At 36.3% G+C, this 22,848-nt stretch overlaps 1 protein-coding gene across 5 annotated transcripts in view; it reads left to right on the top strand.

Annotated features, from left to right (window-relative positions):
* The window catches only part of sfswap (splicing factor SWAP), a 107,993-nt gene that overhangs the window by 3,968 nt on the left and 81,177 nt on the right, over positions 1 to 22,848 (top strand). For all 5 annotated transcript variants that reach the window (XM_077232811.1, XM_077232812.1, XM_077232814.1 and 2 more), the window contains 5 exons: positions 11,818 to 11,949; positions 16,358 to 16,437; positions 18,690 to 18,915; positions 19,340 to 19,443; positions 22,338 to 22,488. In XM_077232811.1, the coding sequence (XP_077088926.1) occupies positions 11,818 to 11,949; positions 16,358 to 16,437; positions 18,690 to 18,915; positions 19,340 to 19,443; positions 22,338 to 22,488 (693 nt within the window). The remainder of the gene's footprint in view (positions 1 to 11,817; positions 11,950 to 16,357; positions 16,438 to 18,689; positions 18,916 to 19,339; positions 19,444 to 22,337; positions 22,489 to 22,848) is intronic.

The raw sequence follows: 22,848 nt of genomic DNA, 5'->3' as shown, positions 1-22,848 counted from the left end.
TTCAACATTGATAATAAGAAATGTTTCTTGAGCAGCAAATTAGTGTATTAGTATGATTTCTGAAGGATCATGTGACATTGAAGACTGAAGTAATGATGTTGAAAATTCAGCCACCGCATGATTAAATTACATGTTAAAATATACTAAAATAGAAAACCTTTATTGTAATAATATTTCATGATATTGCGGTTTTAACTGTATTTTTGATCAAATAAATGCAGCCTTGGTGGCCATGAGAGACTTCTTTCAAAAACATAAAAAAATCGTATTGACCTCAAACTTTTGTATGGTAGTGTATATATAATTATTTTATAAATACAATAAAAATGTACTCTCATCCTTATAACGTGATGGCAAAAAAAAAAAAACCTAATCAGTTAGAAAAATACTGACAATCATTTTCACTAGCCGCTTCAGACCTTTGGACCCCACTTTTCCCTATTAAATGCATTTTTTGTACTATTTTATTAACTCATAAACTATTTTCTCTGTTACCTCTACATGTTCTGAAACCACAACATAGTTTATCTTTTTCTTGTCCCCGTGAGGTTTTTCATTGGGATGCATATATAAAAGAAAGTAGAAAAGCATGAAGAGACCATTTTATAGCAGCACTTTTTTTAAAAGAAAAAAAACAAAACAACCGATGACCTTTTCAGTTGGAAATAATTAATCTAGCTTGTTTCGTCTAAGTGGACAACCAGTGCTCTTCAGTAAATCATACTTTTCATGATTATCAACTTGTGCAGTCAGACTATAAGTGCATTTTCCCCTAATATATTTTTGATTGTATTATGTTTCAAGAACAGTGAAAGGTACATGGCTAGGATTGGTTGTGTGAAGAGCGTTAAACTGACAGGGTTTGTTTTTTAGAATGAATAAAATAAGTTTTGTTGCAGAATGTGAAAGTGTTCTTGTTGGGTTATACTAGGTCACCAGACTGGCTCCTGGTTTTGTTTTATGTGTTTGTTAAAGCTTGTTCTGGAATGTTTATGTTCCAAAATCGTTGTTCAAAATCAAGCTTGACTACACCCAGCATTTAAACTGTTAATACAATGAAGTGCATTAATGTTACACCTAGGGTTGGCTCGATACCAAAATTCTTCGCTTCGGTACGAAGCCAATCTTCTTGTTACAGATACTAAATCGATACCATAGGTAACAAATAACCAGCCTCAAAAGAGAACTGAATTGAAAATAAGAACATTGTATGACACACTTCAGTAACAAATGTAATGCTTGTTTTCAAGCATAAATATAAGAACAACATAATAGCACTTCTCATTGGTCCATAGTAAAACATGATACAATTAAAATAGTATTTGTTATTATTGAAGTACTATTATTGAATTATACAAAATGTGCAATCTTCCTACAAAAAGTAGCACATTGGATATAGAACAAGTGGCAGACCTATTAGTTTGCATATAGCTACACTCCAAGACTTGATGCACAGATCTGTATTGACGTACAGTAACAGACTTTTTCCTGTCTGTTGCTATTATCACTGTCAATCATCACAGTTTCTGATTCAAACCGCATTTAAATAAGGCTGTCATTTCAGAAACTTTGCAATGGGCAGTTAGCAGCATGATACATGCATATTGTATACAAAAAGCAAGCAAAGAGGGCTCCCACTACAATCACAGAATTTCATCGCTGCTAAACTCCTGTTTTAATCAATGAAGCTGACAGCACTGCACAATGAATCTCTTATTTACATTGTGTTTTTTTATATAATAAAATGATTCACAAACGCACTGAACTCCATGAACTCACTCTAGACAAATATACAACGTTTTTAGCTGTGATGAGCAGCTTCTGACTAAATACATACCTCTGATTGCCCAATACGTTCACTTGCTTAAAGGGGTGGTTGATTGCGATTTCACTTTTTTCATTTTAAATAGTGTGTAATGTTGCTGGTGGTGCATGAACAGTATGTGCAACGTTCCGGCGCTGAAAGTTCAACGTAAGCAGAGATATCGTCTTTTAAAAAATTAGGAAGTTTAATGTCTACAAAAACGACTCGAATGGGACTACAACGAGATATTCCCGGGTTTTATACGTAACTAACCCATAACCAACCCTCCCTCCGAAAAATAGAATAAAGTGGGCATGGCCATATTTCTGCTGCTTTGTCGAAGAGGAAGAGTTATAGTGGAGAGCAGTAGACATGCCGTCGAAAGTGTGTTATTTTCACCCAGCTGTCAGGTCTTCTGTGTTCGGGCTTCCTACGGACGCTGTAGTTCGTCAACAATAGCTACAATTTATGTTTGATTATGTTCCTGAAAATTACAATCGTAATTTAGCTCTCTGTGCTAAAAAATAGCATTTTATGGAAAACAGCTTCCAGAATCTCCACAAATTCAATGCCGGATTCAAAAACAAACTGTTACTAAAGCATGAAACAGTTCCAACTTTAAAACCAGAGGCAGCAGTTGTTGGGCCACAGCCAGTAAGTAAGACTTAATCATTTTAAATGTATTTGCATGTATAATTTTAGACGTAACGCTTTAGTTTTTATCAAGGACGTAAACAAATGCCAGTGCTGGCTTTAGTAGCCACTTAGTTATGCTATTTCGTGTCTAAATGACAAACACGTACAAACATTTTGGACCTGAATTTGTAGTTATGTACTAATTTTGTAAATGTATTTTACATGTATACTTTATGACTTAGTTTTCGACAAAACAATAACTTTAAAAAACGGTATTACTCAGTAATTTATTCAGTTATATTAAACATTTAATCAGGAGAAAACCGTATCTCAAAAGCTAACAAGCAGCAGTAGCATTTTCAAGTAACAGCATATCGAAATTCTTATATAATAATAGTAGAATAGAATAATAATAATGATTCAAAAATGTACCATTCAGAAACGTTTTGTAAGAGCCGTGTTTGGGGAGGTTCTGCTTGACTCTTCATTGCCGCTTTCTGGGTCGATTCTGGCTCAAGCTGATACGCAGTATTGACACCATTATTTACATTTGACCGGAGCACATGCAGCTTTCGCCTGTAAAGGTAATGGGTGTGAAGTTTCCGCCACGCAGTTTAGCCAATTACAACACAACGGCCCAACTAACCAATTTGAGCCCATTGCCTGTTTCTGAGGGAGTGGTTTCATAGAATCAGGAAGTCAACCGGTCGTTAAAATGACAGAGGAGAAAGCGGCTTACAACAAAGGTGAAATTTATGAAAAAAAAGGCTTCAAAGAACAACCCATGAAGACATGTTATATTGCACCCCATAAACACAGTCATGCAAAGAAAAAAACAGTCAACCACCCCTTTAACAGGTATGTCTGTAATTGGCTACAATGCTCAATGCTGCAGACTGTGCTCTTCACAGAATGTTTGCACAAATACACATGGAAGAATTAACATTATAGTGATATTCTCGAATTTTATATCATCATCACAATTATCATGAAGATTGAGATTTATTTGTTTGATCCATCTTTTTTCTTTGTCAGATTTGCCGGTTTCTCATCAGTTTGGATAACACTGTCACATAACGATGAATTTCGTAACATCAGCGTATCAAGTACCAAAATGAGCAAAGTCATGATATATTACCATTTGAAATATAATAGTATGGCAAGCCGTTTTAGCTTAAATTGTACCCAGCCTTACTCATCGTAATTGCATTTTTACTGGTAAGCATTTAATTAGAGAGCTTTACAATTCAATTCTTACTGGTAGCAATTACAATTAGAGAGCTCTTTAATGCAATTATTACTTGTAAAAACTGATTTAGAGAGCTCTCTAATTCAGTTATTACTAGTAAGAATGCAATTGCAGAGCTCTTTAATTCAATTAGAGAGCTCTTTAATGCAATTCTTACTAGTAGGAATTCAATTAGAGAGCTCTACAATTCAATACTTACTAGTAGCAATTACAATTAGAGAGCTCTCTAATTCAATTCTTACTAGTAAAAATACAATTAGAGAGCTCTCTAATTCAATTATTACTAGTAAGAATTACAATTGCAGAGCTCTCTAATTCAATTTTTACTAGTAACAATTACAATTAGAGAGCTTTACAAATTAATTTTTACTAGTCATATGTCTCCATTGACTTCCATTCGTTTTTAATTACGGAGCTCTCTAATTGAATTCTTACCAGTAAGAATTGCAATTAGAGAGCTCTACAATTGAATTGTTACTAGTAAGAATTACAATTAGAGAGCTCTACAATTGAATTGTTACTAGTAAGAATTAAATTAGAGAGCTCTCTAATCCAATTATGACTAGTAACAATTACAATTAGAGAGCTCTCTAATTCAGTTCTTACTATTACCAATTACAATTAGAGAGCTCTCGAATTGAATTTAAGAGCTCTGCAATTGCATTCTTACTAGTAAGAATTGGATTAGACAGCTCTCTGATGCAATTGTTACTAGTAAGAATTCCAATTAGAGAGCTCTCTAATTCAGTTGTTAATAGTAAGAATGCAATTGCAGAGCTCTTTAATTCAATTACAGAGCCCTGCAATTATACAAATCTTTAATTTGTTTTTTTACTAGTAACAATTCAATTAGAGAGCTCTGTAATTGCATTCTTGCCAATAATAATTGAATTAGAGAGCTCTCTAATTGTAATTGTTACTAGTCATAATTGGATTAGAGAGCTCTACAACAATTCAATTGTAGAGCTCTCTAATCCAATTATGACTAGTAACAATTACAATTAGAGAGCTCTGTAATTAAAAATGAATAGAAGTCAATGGAGACATATGACTAGTAAAAATTAATTTGTAGAGCTCTCTAATTGTAATTGCTACTTGTAAGAATTGAATTGTAGAGCTCTCTAATTGAATTCTTACTAGTAAAAATGCAATTATGACAAGTAAGGCTGGGTACAATTTAAGCTAAAACGGCTTGCCATATAATAGGCCTATAGGCTACTGATATTTTTTCAGTACCGGTAGCCCATACTGTGCAACCCTAGTAACACCTGACCTGATTATCACAGAACTGCTTAAAGGGACATTGTGTAGGAATTTCTCCCATCCAGCGGTGAAATTGTATTTTGCATTCAAACGAATAGTGTTATCCAGCGCCTCGCTTTTTCAAATGCGTGTTGCATCTACGGTAGTTGTTATGTACCAAAAAGCTATGACAGGATTAGGGCTGGACAATAATTCAATATCAATATATATCGCGATATTTTTTTTTCAATAACGGTGATATGATTTTTAAACACATTTTCGATATTTCGATATACAGCATTTGTCACTGACTGACGTTAGGCGCGCAGCCGTCAGAAAGAGCAGAACACAAATGGCTACTTTCGTGATGATGTTCACCACAGACACGCGGACGCAGCCAGTGCTCAGCACTAGTAGGCTGATCTCCAACGTGGCAAGTTTCAGCTACAGAATGAGCGCCCCTGACCGCAATACAAATGTTACTTAACAAGCTTCCACAAGTGAGGAGAAAGCAGACGAAATAGTTGATAAGAGAGGAAAGACTAATTCAGTGGTATAAATTCAGTGGTGTTTCAGCTGAGATCTCTAAACTTCAGGTTTCAGCGCGCTGCAAAATGAGACTGAGACTGGTGTCGACTCGCAGCGGGAACGCATCAAATCTGTTCCACCCGATAGAAGCAGCACAAACAACACTTTAACCGGCACCAACAAACGAGACTTTTTTGCGTTAATTTGGAGCATGTGGGGTAGGCTTGGGCGGTATCCAAATTTTGATACCGTCAAACCTCCTCCCTATTTTACCGGGGTATACGGTATTACCGTGACTAATTAAAAATTATGACATAAGGCTCAGACAGCGTCACCAAACTGTTGGCTTGTGTCTACACCGTTCAGAAACTGAATACCAGATCGGGCATAAAAACACACAAAAAAAATCAAGGCCAACCCGTGCACGTTGTGTCTGATCCCGGCTGACGGCATTAAATGTAATATGAGCCGTAGCCCTATTTAGACTAGACTATTTTTAATACGTGGGCCGTTATAATATAGTGGCGCCAAATAATTGTTTAACCCAGGTGCTGAGGGGGTGGTAGATATAAATACTATTTATAAATGAGCAAAAATGGGACAATTAAAAATATTTAATTATTTTAATTATGACAATTGTATTCATTTTATTAATTCATTTAAATTAAATTAACAAGCAACAAGAAAGAAGTGCATTTGTAAATCCGGTGACACGCGTCCATTGATTTTTATTAATACAACTTTTCTGTCAGTGCTGCAAAGAATAAGTTGACGATCGCCATCTCCTAGTGAACGCGCATATATAGAGAGAAATGCAAATCATGGATTGCATAATCAGAAGGTATAGGTATTTTCTTTTCGTTTTGAATTGTTTCGTTTAAAGAAATTGACGATTGATATCTCCGTAGTGAACGCGCCTATAGAGAGAAATGCACATCATAAATCCGAGAGTCGGCTGCCTATATTTCTTTTCCTTTTGAATTGTTTCGTTTAAAGAAATTGATGAATCGCCATCTCCATAGTGAACGAAAGAGAGAAATGCACATCATGGATTACATAATCAGAGAGTAGGCTAGCCTATTTCTTTTCGTTTGGAATAGTTTCGTTTAATTTGATGATCGCCATTTCCGTATGAACGCGCATAGAGAGAAATGCACATCATGGATTAAATAATCAGCGAGGGGCCTATTTCTTTTCGTTTTGAATTGTTTCGTTTAATGAAATTTCAAGCTTTATTTAGATATCTGTCATGTCTGTGAGACATACACTGAGGTTCGGTTAATTTATGATGAGATTTCAATGCAAGTGACAGCGGCGCGCCAGCGCACGATCATGTCATGATTATGTTGTCTGCTATATTTGATTCTTATTTATTATTGGTTGATAAAAAAAAAATATTAAAATTAGGATACAATTTATACAAAACGAAATTCACTTTAAAGAAAGGCCTTTTACAAAATGAAACTTAATTAAGTGGTCAATGTCTGACTCCCGATGCATCCCATCTTACTAGTGCTCTTCAGTTTTCATTATCAACGTAAAAAAAAATAACATTATAATATTTTAACAAATATAAACTAATGCGCTTATTTAATGAACTCGGGGCAAAATGCATCCTCGCAGCAGTGAGTGGGTGGTTGTTTCGGAGATGCGACATTAGGTTAGAGGTGTTTCCATCTCTCACCTTTTTTATTGCAACATTTACAAATTGCCTCGTCAGTATTTACCGCCTCTCCCTTCTCTCTCTCTCTTTCTCCTCCACACTGTCACTTGATGACAACTACATAAGCATTTTTAGGCATTGAATAAATTATATTTATTTATTATATGTAATGACGGTATTGAAACTGATACCGTTGCTATTTTAAGACCCCGCGGTATACGATATTACCGAAATACCGCCCAACCCTAATGTGGGGATGCTGAGTGACCTCAGAATGACCAATACATAAGATTTTAATATAGAAACCATAGATAGAAACCGAAACTTCACGCAGTGATTGACAGGACGGGAGGGGGCGGGATGTGATCGGCTCGGAATGTTTTTTCAATTTGCACATTGAATTTTGCTACATTCATTGCGGGACATTTAATGAAAATGCAATCGCAGGTGTCTAACTGTGAGTGTAATGCAATTAAGAAAAATAACATTTAAATGATCATTTTGCTATAGTTTTTGCTTGAAAATGCTAAACATATTTAATCGTATCTGTAATACATTTTAATTTTGCAACTTATAAAGCGTTAAAATATGTATTCAATTTACATATTAAAACTAGTGTTTGAAATGGCAAATGTAAATTAGATTATTGAATTTTAATTTGACACCAAACGTTGCACAAATGTAATGGCAAATGTAAATTTAAAACCAGAAATGCATTGCCATTTTACATATTGCATTGTCATTTTGCATATTACATTTCAAATTGAATATTGCTACCCAAATGCTTTCAAAGTCTTGTAGCAGGTATTGAGAAGAGAATATTATTGTTATGATGGGTTATTTCATTGGTTCATGTAGTTTGTTATGGTGCAGTACCAAAAGACTGCAGCAGGTTTCATAGACTTGGCCAATTCATTTTTCAAAAGATTGTAGAGACAGACATCTGTTGTGGGCGTTCTTGGCAGGTTTTCTGAGGATTTTATAAAATTTGGCCATATCGTCCAGCCCTAGACAGGATGTCTTCTAATAGCACTTCGTCAAGTTTTCCTTCGGGTGAACAGGTTTGTTATTTCAAAAAAACTGCAACTTGACACAACCGACAAAAGAATGTTACAGTATGAATAATGACAGTGCAATGCAGCCTTTTAAACTTGCCGGGTCAGTGACAAGCGCCTCTCACTGCGATTATCTATAAAGATTAGTGGTCGACCGATATGGGTTTTTTGATTGCCGATGCTGATATCTTAGAGAGCAGGGTGGCCGATGGCCGGTATAAAGCCGATATTTATATATATATATATATATATATATATATATATATATATATATATACACACACACACTCACTCTAGATTTATATAAATCAATATTTAATAAATTTGATAAATTTAATACATATTTAAATATCTTTAAAATAAACATGCTTAGGCCCTATATTAGATGGCAACTTCTTGAATCTGCAATCCTATTACAGAATTTTTCACAAATAAAGTAATTGTTTAAAAATATATGAATATGTGAATAAAAAGGAAGTAAAAACTAACAGGGCACTCAGTAATCTGGTAATTAATCAGTAATCACTGATAATCATATTTTTTCGAATAAAGACTTTTTTTTTACTTTTATTTTTGAAAAGGTAACGCTAATTTTACATACAGCAGACAGTGAAAACGACATGAATATGACACAGTGGGCCACTGGATATAGCACAGCATATTTTGAAATGAAGGATTTAAAGTGTTTCGATCGCGTCTCCTGTGAAGCTGATCTTATGTTCGCATTCACTCACTGCGCACGGACCGTCACTCGCAGGAACACGTTTATACAGGCTACAAATGCACACTTCACAAGATATCACAGCTGGATTCGATTAAATCTGCAAGGTTTGTGAAAATAAATGTTTATTAGATATTCAGAGATTTGTTTAAATTATGTAGATGTGCATTTGCTGAATGTTGACAGTAAATGAGAAAGTATTTTAGGCTGATTGTTTGCCTTTTCGGTTACAAATAATATAAAAGCAAACGTATAACTTTTTCAAATACCATTTACTTTCTTTGACAAGTTCTGTAGCCACCGGTTCTGTCTAACAAAATATTAGATCTGACTGACAGAGATCGTAAACTAATGAAGACGGAGAATGTGAGTGAGCGCTGTGTTCTCTTCTCAGGTGCTGGTGTTCTCAGCGCCGCCCGTCAAAATAAAAGTCCGTAGCGCCGCCAAAATAAAAGTCCCGCTTCCAACACATCGGCCAATCAGAAAAACGTATCGGCCGATGCCGATATTTAAAAAAAGCCAAATATCGGCCGATATATCGGCCGTGGCGATATATCGGTCGACCACTAATAAAGATAATAAATTCTTCGTTTACGAGGATAAGTCAGATAATTGGCAGAGGTATTTGTACACCATTGAGGACATTTTATGAATAAAAATATTGATTTTAGATAACAAAATACCTAAACAACTACACATTGTCCCTTTAAATCATCAAATATGTGTTATAAGCAATAATCTATAGGCTACAATGCTTTGGATGTACTGAAATATCATCCAGAAAATGTTATAACACTATGTATGTGTATGTAAGCTATTTTCTAAGCGCTTTTCCAAGTCACTTTTTAAAGCCGGAACGATCTGTTTTTTTATCACTTCTGTTGGAATGTTTATAAACATTTTCAGAATGTTGTTTCGTAACTAGTTAGTCTTCAGGCTATGCTGAGAAATCAAGTGGAGCTAATATTATAGCACATTATAATAATTTGATATGCACAAGGTATAAGATATATCACAAGGTTAAAAAGTGATGTTCCTTAGCTCAATTCACAGTTTAACCATCTTTAAACAGAGGTGCGCAGTAAGTGGGAGTGAATTATGGTGTTTGCCCTTCGGGGGAGACCTAACCTCATTAAACTTTTATCAATCTGTCTACATTAACATCCTGTAAACTGTAATAAAGAATTTTGATTGTTTAATATTAGACTGTCCTTTTGCTCAATTGCAGTTTTAGTAGTTGTGATTCTGTAGTGAGATCGTTAAAGATGAGAACAAACTGTGGCTTTTTGGATGTGCAGATTGATATGAATACATGTTTCTTTGTAGACTCAGGTCAGTTTGAGGTAAACTGTTTCGGTGAGTGTATGTGCTATACATTAAATGTAGCAACAGAGTTGCTTTGCCACTGTCATCAGCACAGGCCTTGTTTTCTTTAAACTTTGCACGAGAATCAATACAGTTTCTGTGCTGCATTTGCAGTATAAAGTTGGCTATATATCAGTTTTTCTCAACTAGAGGCCTGGGGACCCTCCTACCAGAATGTTTTAGATGTCTTACTAATTAAATCACCTGAATCAACTGATCAGCTTCTTTGTGTGTTGAGGGAACTTAACACGGACCAAAGACATAAAACAAACCAAAAGCGGTACATGGTGTCACAAGATGCGACCCTAAAAATGACAGTGTTTTTTCTCGTCATAGTCGTGATGATGCATCAGAACCGTGTCTATTGCAGCAGCCCTTCATTTGTGTGTGTGACAGAGGAATTCCTGTCTGAGCACATATCTGTAGTTTACAAATAAGCCTGAAGGACTTGAGCTGGATCAGATGCGTTTAATTAGGGTTGAAGCTAAACTCTGTTGGCCAGTTCCCTTCAGAAACTGAGTATTTCACCCCTGATCTACATGTAAAAAAGACAAGTCTGAGGGTATATTTACATGACAACGATGTACTAAAAATGGAAAAGTTTTCCTTTACATTTTTCTTGTACAGACAACAACTTTGTAAAAATGATTCCCGTTCATATGGATCAGCAAAAACATCTAAAAATGATGTATTATGCATGCCTGGGCAGTAGTTGGCGATGTCACTTTGTAAAGAAACGCTACGTGCCTATAGACTGAAAATGTAATACGCATGCATGTGACGACTTCGTTTTCACAAATTCACATTTTTGAAGTTTACAAAAGACAATAACAGTATTGTTTTAAAAACTTGCACTTTGAAACCAGTTTTCAAAAGTTTGCGTTTTCAGGCCCCCAAAACACTGTTGTTTTGTAAAATTATTCAGTTTTCCAGTTGAAAAAAGTCACAAGTGTAGTGTAAACGGCCCCTAAATATTATAGTGATGACATATTTTGAATAATGAACATTATAAATTTAATAGAATGGTGCAGCAAAATTAAAGAACTCATAATGCAAGTAAGTGAAAGTTTATTGCTAATTTTCTTAAAATTTTTTAATTATTTAAGTGCTTTTATTTTCTTATTTTATTCTAATTAAATCTATTCTTTATTCTATTCATCAAAAAATCCTGAAAAAAATGATCATGGTTTTCACAAAAATATTAAGTAGCACAACGGTTTTCATCATTGATAATAAATGTTTCTTGAGCAAAAAAGTTGCTTATTAGAATGATTTCTGAAAAATCATGTGACATTGAAAATGAAGTAATGGCTGCTGAAAATTTAGCATTGCCATCACATGAAATAAATTACATATTATTTTTATAGAAAACTGTTGGTTTCTAAGCTAGGTGAGCATAAAAGGCTCGTCAAATAATGATTTGTTGGATCAGTGTTTTAGCCCATTAGAATGTTAAAATTGAGGCAATGTGAATCACCTGTAAAATTTTGAAGAACATTCCAATTAATTCAGTAGTTGAGTTTTGTTCATGAGAATCTTTTGTTGTGTTTGCAGAGGAGGAGTACAAAAGGCTGAGCGAAGCTTTGGCCGATGAAGGCACCTACAGCGCAGTGGCCTTCCGTTACAGTGCGGACTACTACGACCCCTCCCAGCCCACTGAGGAAGAGGAGGCCAACAGAGAAGCAGGTGGGATCTGTACAAGTCAAGAAACCACACAACTTCAAAAACCACATACGTACTTTGAACTGCTGCTTGAGTCTCCCTGAGGATATTCGGTTTCTGTGACAAGTTTCTGTTCTTCTCAGACATACTTTAGCCTACGAACTTCAAAATGCTAAGGGATGAAATGAGGCCATTTCCCTTAGGTCAAATAAGTATGGTTTTTGAGCCTCAAGGCACTGAAAAGCTCAAAGTTTTTTAAAGAGAATGAGCGTGGCAAGCAATGGATATGCAGAGACTGTTAATGACCAGCAAGGTCCAGCGGTTCAGCACTGAAGAGTTTTAGCAAAAAACATCACACTCGATGGCTTATTGCTTTATAAACACTGAAGGCTAGAATTAGTTTGAGTCCTCAAAGCTCGCCTCGAGCAGAAATTCCGTGACAAATGAGATTCTAAAACAAACAGTAATCAACCTCAATGCTTTCGTAATCCTCATTCACACTTGCTTGCAACAGTACTCTGTAGAGAACAAAACACTTGGCCTATTGGCGCACAGTCCTTATCCATGCTCACGCACATGCACACACACGCACATGCACACACGCACACGCACACACGCACACACACACACACACACACACACACACACACACACACACACACACACACACACAGTCACGCTCGAATATACTGGCAGCTGTTTGCGCATAAAGGCTGATTTATACTTCTGCGTCGGACCTACGCTCTACACTACGCTTTGGTTTTCATTTATAATTCTGCGTCGTTCTCTGCATTGACACGCAATTACGCATGCAGAGGTAACATGTGAAACCCGAGGGAGGGGTTCTAGCTGACCAATCGCTGGGCTTGCGTCCGCATAATTGTCGCGTTGTTACATTTTTGGAAAGGTGCACGTCAGGGTACACTGAAGGGTACGCGCGCTACACACAGCCTACAGCGTGAGTTTGACGCAGAAGTATAAATTGGGCTTGACTGTTCTACTCTATTTGTTTATTTTTTTTAAACTGCAGACTTAATATTTATCCGTCTCTTGTCATGATTTGGAGACAATGAGCATATGAACCGTTTTGCCGTGCTGCTTATACAGGTCCTTCTCAAAAAATTAGCATATTGTGATAAAGTTCATTATTTTCCATAATGTAATGATAAAAATTAAACTTTCATATATTTTAGATTCATTGCACACCAACTGAAATATTTCAGGTGTTTTATTGTTTTAATACTGATGATTTTGGCATACAGCTCATGAAAACCCAAAATTCCTGTCTCAAAAAATTAGCATATTTCATCCGACCAATAAAAGAAGTGTTTTTAATACAAAAAAAAAAGTCAACCTTCAAATAATTATGTTCAGTTATGCACACAATAGTCAATACTTGGTCGGGAATCCTTTTGCAGAAATGACTGCTTCAATGCGGCGTGGCATGGAGGCAATCAGCCTGTGGCACTGCTGAGGTGTTATGGAGGCCCAGGATGCTTCGATAGCGGCCTTAAGCTCATCCAGAGTGTTGGGTCTTGCGTCTCTCAACTTTCTCTTCACAATATCCCACAGATTCTCTATGGGGTTCAGGTCAGGAGAGTTGGCAGGCCAATTGAGCACAGTAATACCATGGTCAGTAAACCATTTACCAGTGGTTTTGGCACTGTGAGCAGGTGCCAGGTCGTGCTGAAAAATGAAATATTCATCTCCATAAAGCTTTCCAGCAGATGGAAGCATGAAGTGCTCCAAAATCTCCTGATAGCTATCTGCATTGACCCTGCCCTTGATAAAACACAGTGCACTAACACCAGCGGCTGACATGGCACCCCAGACCATCACTGACTGTGGGTACTTGACACTGGACTTCAGGCATTTTGGCATTTCCTTCTCCCCAGTCTTCCTCCAGACTCTGGCACCTTGATTTCCGAATGACATGCAAAACTGAGCAACAGTCCAGTGCTGCTTCTATGTAGCCCAGGTCAGGCGCTTCTGCCGCTGTTTCTGGTTCAAAAGTGGCTTGGCCTGGGGAATGCGGCACCTGTAGCCCATTTCCTGCACACGCCTGTGCACGGTGGCTCTGGATGTTTCTACTCCTGACTCAGTCCACTGCATCCGCAGGTCCCCCAAGGTCTGGAATCGGTCCTTCTCCACAATCTTCCTCAGGGTCCGGTCACCTCTTCTCGTTGTGCAGCGTTTTTTCCCACACTTTTTCCTTCCCACAGACTTCCCACTGAGGTGCCTTTATACAGCACTCTGGGAACAGCCTATTTGTTCAGAAATTTCTTTCTGTCTTACCCTCTTGCTTGAGGGTGTCAATGATGGCCTTCTGGACAGCAGTCAGGTCGGCAGTCTTACCCATGATTGCGGTTTTGAGTAATGAAACAGGCTGGGAGTTTTTAAAAGCCTCAGAAATCTTTTGCAGGTGTTTATAATTAATTAGTTGATTCAGATGATTAGGTTAATAGCTTGTTTAGAGACCCTTTTCATGATATGCTAATTTTTTGAGACAGGAATTTTGGGTTTTCATGAGCTGTATGCCAAAATCATCAGTATTAAAACAATAAAAGACCTGAAATATTTCAGTTGGTGTGCAATGAATCTAAAATATATGAAAGTTTAATTTTTATCATTACATTATGGAAAATAATGAACTTTATCACAATATGCTAATTTTTTGAGAAGGACCTGTATTTATCACGCAGTAAAATCCCATGCCCAAAACCAGTCGTCTGTGGATGAGAGTCTGAAACAAGGACTGATGGGACATTGTCCTGCTCTACTTCACAGACACTGAGTGAAATGAGAATTTTAGAATAAAGGGACACTTATTTACATGACACTTTATTCAACAGGAAGAACAGCTCGTTCCGTGCGTCATACATCATTACGCTATTTCAACGTCATTGCACGTGCAATCTTTTCAGTTTCAGTTTTCAATCCGATCAAATGTTCTCTCGATCGGATTACAAAAGGAATGGAATAAACCACTCCTTTCAATCTGATCGAAATTCCAATCCGATCGAGCTCAATCAGATTGATTAAGGTGTTTACATGAAGGTTTTTTAGTCCGATTGAGCCGTCAATCCGATTATAAGGGTCCATGTAAACGCAGCTACTGTGACTCTGATGAAGTCATCATTTTTGTAGGCGCTGAACTGGAATCCAGACAGCATTTTTCCCCCCTCATCAGAGTAAGATTGTTTTGCGATTATCAGCCTCAGACATCGCGGCCCACAGTCCTTTACTGTCTGGATATTGCCCTAAAAATTGGAAAGTACTTTTTCAATGTCGCAAGCTGTAATCTGATCGGCTGACTTTACACAACTTCCAAAAATAAGGGCCCACAGGATTTTTTTTTTTATCAGTTCACTTGGAAATAAAGTCATGTTTACAAGATACCAGTGCCTAGTTGCAAGAAATTCCTAAGTAAAAAAACGTATTTGTTATTGTAGTGGAATATTACTAGAGGAGTTCTTAGCTTAATAAAGTTTTGAACATCTAGGGTTTGGTTTAAAGACCAAGCCCCTGTAAAGATTTGCCAGTTTAATGGCGTCTTATATTAGAAAGATATTAAAATTTTTGTTTAAGGAATTTACAAGCAAGATAACTTGATATCCATGAGCAGAGCAGCATTTTTTGTTTTGTTTTGAGTTATATCTGTGAAATTTTCAGCTAGTTCTCCAGTGTTTTCTGTTCAAAGAAATGCCTTTGTTTTAATGGCAGTCTATAATTATGGTATGATCTAAACATAAAAACAAAATAAATTGTGGCCAGTCATTTACATGTTGTTCTGATGTTCTCATTGTGCAGGTGGCTTTTGGCCAAAATAATCTGCACTGTTTACCAGACCTTATGCTGTTTACTCAAAGATCTAGCTTTGTGAGACTATGTGAGATGCTTCAATTGCTGGGTTGTCTTTTGTAATCTACAACGTAAAAAAGTTAAGCCCACATGACAACTGACTATTTGTTGGATAGGTTTTGAAGGGCTGTTTGATTTGTTAATGTGCCACTTTTAACAACTTTATTTATCTCCCACAATATCGTTGGCTCTTGCACATTATTGCACCTGCAATGTATTTCCACCTCGAGCCTCCATTTCCTTTCACACTGAATTCAGCATACATTTTTTATTTGGTCTTTACCTGTCCTCGCCAATTCATGGAGGCCGAGGGTTGAAGAGTGCACGGAGGAAGCAGCGGTAAACAGATATGACGGGGCTTGTGGTTTCTCAGAAAGTTGGAGTAACTCAAAATGAAACTTAAAGAGCCTCCGGTTCTTTTAAAGTGCCCTTACTTAAAGAAGCTTAATAGTTACATCTGTGTTTTTTTCCTACGCCTCTTGCACCTCTGATTATTTTGTGCTGCTTCTGCCTTGCCGATCTGATTTTTTCTGTTCATTCTGTTTTTCCCTTACCTTTGCCCTTCTCTCAGATCAAGAGCAGACGGAGGAAGAGAGCGAGGAGCCGTTTGTGGCGCCCCCTGGCCTCCTCATCCCTCCAGATGTAGAGCTGGTAAACAGATTATGAACCATACCTATTTTGCAAAGTTTACTTGGGGATTCAACAATATTAAAATTCTGAAACCAATAAGATAGCCTTTAATAGATAATTGGCCTATGGCTTTTCTGTACTATTATATTATAGTATTATATTATAATATTACATATAGTTAGTAAATTATATATTTTTTACATTCAAATTGGGGAAGTATCCAATAAAATATATTAAACTAAAATAATTTATTTAATTTTTAATATAATTATTTAAAAAATAATTAAATAAGGATGATGCATGCAGATAAATTAAGTAAAATAAAACTCTCTAATATTTGCAGATAATCAACATGGAACCAATAAACAGTGGATAGCATAAGTGAACACACCCATGCTAAAGTTGACTAAAAAGTGGAATAGAAAATCATCTTTTGGAAATTGATCTTAATTCCTTTGGAATTAAAATAGCCCCACATCATCACACACCCTTCAAAATACCTAGAGATTGGCATGGGGTACTTTCCATAAGATCACCTCTCAATGCTAATCAAACCAGCTGTTAGACTAACTGAAATAAAACCCTGCCAATCTCTAGGTATGGTGAAAGGTATGTGATGATGTGGGGCTATTTTAATTCCAAAGGCCAAGGGAACTTTATCAGGATGCATAGTATCCTGGATCCATGAAATAACTGGCCTTTAAAAATAAAAATCTGCCTGCCTCTATGGGAATTTAACATAGGGGTGTCCTGACTTATGCACCCTGTATTTTAAGGAAGAACATTTATTTATTTACGATATATAATTCATTCACAGAGAAAATGTGGTGTCCTTAAAGATTGGATTTGTCCAATCTAAAATTAAGGCATTAAGATGAATTTCCAAAAGATGATTTTTTATTTATTTCTCTTTTTAGTCAAATTTAGCATGGGTGTATTAATTTATGCTAACCACTGTATTGTGCATTCCTACTTATAATCACCATTACCTACTTTGATTAAATATATACTTGATTTGGTTTTCTGTTGTTGGATTTCTGTTAACTTAAACCGAAAATGTGTAGCTTTATACTCGGCAAGAGGCCATTTATGACTATATAGCCAAAAAAGACTTTATTCTCTGTTATTTTCTATTCAGAAGATTGATTTGCAGATCTGATTTGATTTGAGCTATAGAGATCTTCCTTTGTATAACCTGTGCGCATGGTGGGATGCTAACGTCAATATGGGTTTTTATCACTGCAGGATCCCTTGTTTCAGAGCCACATACAATCACTGATTATTTATTTTTACAGTCCTTGTAGCTGAAAGAAAGTTGAACCAACCAAATTAATCTTCTCTAAAAGCTCAGGAGTCTCAATGCCCCTCCTTTATCCTCTTAAACCAATGATTAGTAAGCACTTTCCCACCAAGGCCTACTGGAAACATAGCAACATAAATACTTATCCATCCAGTGAGCCACTTGTTGTGAATACAACAACCCTAACCCCTTCTTTCTTTGTTGGTGGGAGTGATATTCGTCTCAAGGTTGCAATATAAGTGGAAGCCTTCAGTTTCTTAGGCTTGAAACCCCCAATTAGTTTCAAGTCTGTGAGGTTCTTTGACAGAACCTTGTGAATTATTAATCTTCAGCTGCTCTGATTACCTTGCTTATTGTACAGCACATAGCTTGAAGCAACAAAAGAATCCGATTTTGAAAACAAACGTTGGGTTGTTTATCTTCAAATTAGCAAGTCATTATTTGACTCTCTTGGTCTCTGGGGCTTTGAAAGCAATAGATTCTCTGTTTACCTGGACATTGGAGCCAAAGTACAGCCCTTTGAAAAGTTCTCATGCAATATTCATACTTCCCTCTAATGAAGGATGTGTGTCATTTTCACAAATGTGACACTATTGGAACCATTTGTCATTTAAAATATGGCATTGCCATAAATCAGTTCAGCACATGAATATGATTTTGTCTGCAGCTTGAAAGATTTGTGACTATTTTAAATCTGTGTGTGTAGCTGGAAATGAATTAATGACGTTCCTGGTTAGATTCATGAAGCGCCGGCCCACACTCACACATCAATTGTTTGTGTGTTGAACTGCAGTATCTAGAAAATCTTGCGCCTGAAGTCATTGATGATAAATGTTTTTTACCAGTTTTTTCCTATACAAATTTTCTAATTAATCTTTATTTATATATATTTTTTTATAATGGCATATATTCTCTTATAAGCTTTTTCAGAATTTCTGTCTTGTTTAACCCATTTCTTTGCCATTTATTTCAGCCTGCAACCACCAAGACGCATGCTATTATTGAGCGCACCGCCAACTTCGTATGCAAACAGGGGGCCCAATTTGAAATTGTGCTGAAGGCAAAGCAGTCTGGGAACTCCCAGTTTGATTTCCTGCGGTTCGACCACTACCTGAACCCTTACTACAAACACATTTTACGAACTATGAAGGAGGGGAGATACACACCGGCCTCAGAGGGCAAGCAGGACCAGCAACAAGGTAAGTTTTTCATGTATTACAGTTTATTAGGTTGTCCTTTGTTTTTAAGCATTGTTTGAAGTCAGCTAGAAATTCTGACCCCTTATATTGATACACATTGTCCTTTTTTCCCCACAATTCATTGGTTCATATCATTATAACCTTAGACCTTAGTCCTACCCATGCTGTCTAGCATATAAGGCAAGCCAACCCCATACTTTTGAACGGTATATATCACCATTATACAAATGAAATGGGTTGCGAATTCAGTTTGATATTGACTTAAATTAATTAATTTAATTGCTCTGGGTGCATTTCTCTCATTTTGTATATATAAAACAAATGTGCAAGAGTCAGTCATCATTAAAATAATGAACAGATCTGAACAAATGTGACATTTATGAAGTCAGTTAACAACCCAAACAATTGGTCCTTTTTAAAACAGAATCAAAGTCAGATGATTCTGATGATGATGATGGGGATGGAAACTACCTGCACCCAAGTTTGTTTGCATCCAAGAAGTGTTCTCGTCTGGAGGAAATAATCAAGGTATGACTTCAAACATACCATATGCTGCTTAGAAATATTAATACATGCTTTTGACATTTTCAGACTGATTATGTACCTTGGACCTTGTATCAAATATTGTAAAATGCGTGTTCATAACTAAATCAGCAATGACATGCAATTTAGCCCTTTGCTATGCACACTGTGCTTAAACACATTTATTTGCACTCAGTTAACCCAGTTAAATAGGTGGCTACCATTATTTTCTAATTTAATTGATAAGCGTTGAAAACCATACATTTCAAAATTAGTGTCAGATTGCTCTTAAGTTGTATTTTTTGGCAGAACTGGGCCTGATATGAAAGCATCTGATATCAAAGTGTTCCCTTTTCATATATTTGTTCAAATAAGGATAGCTCATCAGATGGTTATAGCTTTGAGTTCTTCATCTAATATTCTGTATGTTTAATCTGAGATGCGCCGTCATTTTTAGAGAGTGGCACAGAGAGACATTGGAGATAAAAGCTTGTAAAATGAACTAATGTTGTCTGCTTTGGTTTCCTAATAGAAGTCTTCAGCTCTTGGCTTGATTGTATAAGTTGGCTTTTCAATCATGAACTTTAACTTTTGCAATACTTGTCTAATTTATTTAAATGAGCTCACTCATGGTTATTACAGTCAAATACTGCCAGACTTGTCAGAAAATATAAAACTAAGTTTCTGCTGCTAAAGGAAGAGTGACTGTTGAACATTCATCTCAGGTCTTATGCTTGAGATCCCTCTGTGTGTCATGTTTTTCTGTGGCTTAGTCAACCTGTGTGTTCTGGTTCTTCCAGAATATAGGATTAATGCCACCCACATGTTATGGTGGATTGATAACTTAATAGCAGCTCAGGTAACTAGTCATGCATTTGTTTTCAACTAAAAAATTACGCAACACCGACACCTTATTAAACTAAAAACTGAAAACGTATGTGTTTTTGCCCTTCATTTACACGACAGGGGCCTGAAAACGCAAACATTTGAATATTGGATTGAAAGTGCAAGTTTTTGAAAACGGTACCGTTATTGTCTCTGTGTTATCTACAAAATTGCTAATTTGTGAAAACTTTAACGCCATGCGCATGCATATAACATGTTCAGTCTATAATAATGTTTCTCTAAAAAGTGGCATTGTCAACTACAGTCCTCGCAGTATAATACAGCGTTTTTGCAGATTCTGCATCAACGGCTCGTTTTGTCGTCTGTATGCGAAAAATGCAAAGGAAAAACTTTTCCGTTTTAGCACATCGTTAATCACGAATGCAGCATTATTACGTTTGCAGGGTATTTGAAAATAATCGATAATAAATAATAAATTGCACACATTGCTAAATATTGCTTACTGTAATTACATTTATGCAGTGTAATTACATTTATATGAAATTACAGTTATATTGATGTCACAATGTTATATAATGTAACTCACATTAAAAGTTATAACATCTACATTTATTAGGTTTATTATGTTTTTAATTAGTAAGAGATTTTTACAGCTGTAATGAAATTCCAGGACAGCTATAAATTCAGAAACAGACTTGCTGGAAAAATTATGGCATATGGTTTGTTTATAATTTTCACCTCATTTTAAATTATGCATCCAAGACTATCACAAATCATTTTCACAATTTCCACAAAACCTCATTTATGTTAGCCAGCTAAATGACTTCCTTGATGTATTTAAATCATCAGAGTTTGCACCAGGAATGTTCAATCCATCACAGCAAACCAGATGTTTAGTTTTTGTAAGGCATAAAAACATAAGATCAACAAACTTTTTGCCTTATAGCTTTACCTTATGTGTTAATACACATAATATGTGTTATAATTGTGTCCTTTCTCTTACATTTTTTAGTCTTTATGTTTGGAAATATTATAAATGGAGGCAATTTCGTACACACAGAGTTGAACCTTTTACCCAGAGAGCTAATTTATTGGAAGCTTGAAACATGAGCCTTTGAGGAATAAATTCTGCTCATTTGATGATTATACTAGAGCTCATACTTGTAAGATAGCACCTCTAGTGTTGATAAGTAGTACTGCAGATTCATCTGGATAAGCTCATGTTGAAGGAATAGTTCAGGCAAAAAATGAAAATTCTGCCATTGTTTACTCACCCTCCTGTTGTTTCTTAAAATATATATTTGTTATTCAGTGAGCAACAGACAAGCAAACCGGATTTGCTTGGATTTGCGGTGCAGACGTGTAGAGACTAGACAGAACATGTACTGGACTGGAAGACAAAAAAGCTGTCTGCATCTGTTGAACCGTACTTAACCGGATCTACTTAAAAGGTCATCTTCTTAGAGGACAGAAGGGATTCAAGTAAAGTGCGTGTTCAGCACTTTGTCTAAAAAGAAGTGGTCTCGCAGGGTAGGGAAAGGATCCGTTCATGCAGGACTGCAACAAGCAGAAGTGATGACAGCTTTCAAAAGTCTTTAAAGCATGGAGTGACATCCAGTGGCAGGAAGTACTGAGGAGAGACGAGTGCAGACTTGAAATCTTTGGTTAATATGGACGTCCCAGTATGCTAGACATCTTTTTCCTACATTGTTAGACTGGCTACCTTATACACAATTGGAGCGGTGTCTCACATGGACAAGGAAAATAATTAAATGCAGCCAAACTCTGCAAGAAATTTGAAAGGATCTGCCACAGAGCCACTTGAAATAACTACAAAACAATGTGCTCCAGTGAACTCCTTCCAACAAGAAAACCCAAAATACTGGATAGGTTTATAACCTGATTTGTTGACTTAACTCAATTGTATGGTTACACGCAAATAAATCTTTTCTGTTTTGTTTAAACAGCTTTACACATGTTTTTTTGGGTGGGAAATATATACATATTGAGGAAAGTAGTGCACAGCCCATTGACCATGTTTTCATGTGTCATAGCCTCTGCAGGTCATTGATCCAGATCACCCTTTGGCAGCGCTCGTTCGAAAAGCCAAACAGGAGAATAATGGTGCTGTAGCGATAGCGACCAAAGCAGAGGAAGAGCATCAGCCACCGGCAGTAGCAACACAGATGGAATACAGCTCCGACCGTGAGTATGATGCCACATCAGCATCTATATGGTTAAACAAAAGGAACAGCTTTTTAGAAGTTACAACAGCTTTGGGCTTCACAATTAATGACAGTAAATACAAAATCATGATATGCATTTATTATTATTATTGTTGTTAATAATAATAATAACTGGGGGTATAACAATATATCGTGTCACAATATATCGCAATACAAAAATGCAACAATAAGTACCGTGTATGGTGACAATCTGTATTGAGTATAGTTCACCCAAAATGAGAAAAAAGTTTTAGTATCAGTATTAGATTAAACTACTATATATAATGGTATATAATGTATAATAATGCAATGAGGGAATATATGTGGGTCCTGATAATGC

This window comes from Siphateles boraxobius, unplaced genomic scaffold (genome assembly GCF_051911475.1).
Source record: "Siphateles boraxobius isolate OS27281-9 unplaced genomic scaffold, OSU_SipBor_1 18, whole genome shotgun sequence".
Lineage (NCBI taxonomy): Eukaryota > Metazoa > Chordata > Actinopteri > Cypriniformes > Leuciscidae > Siphateles > Siphateles boraxobius.
This window is presented reverse-complemented; position numbering and strand designations above follow the sequence as displayed.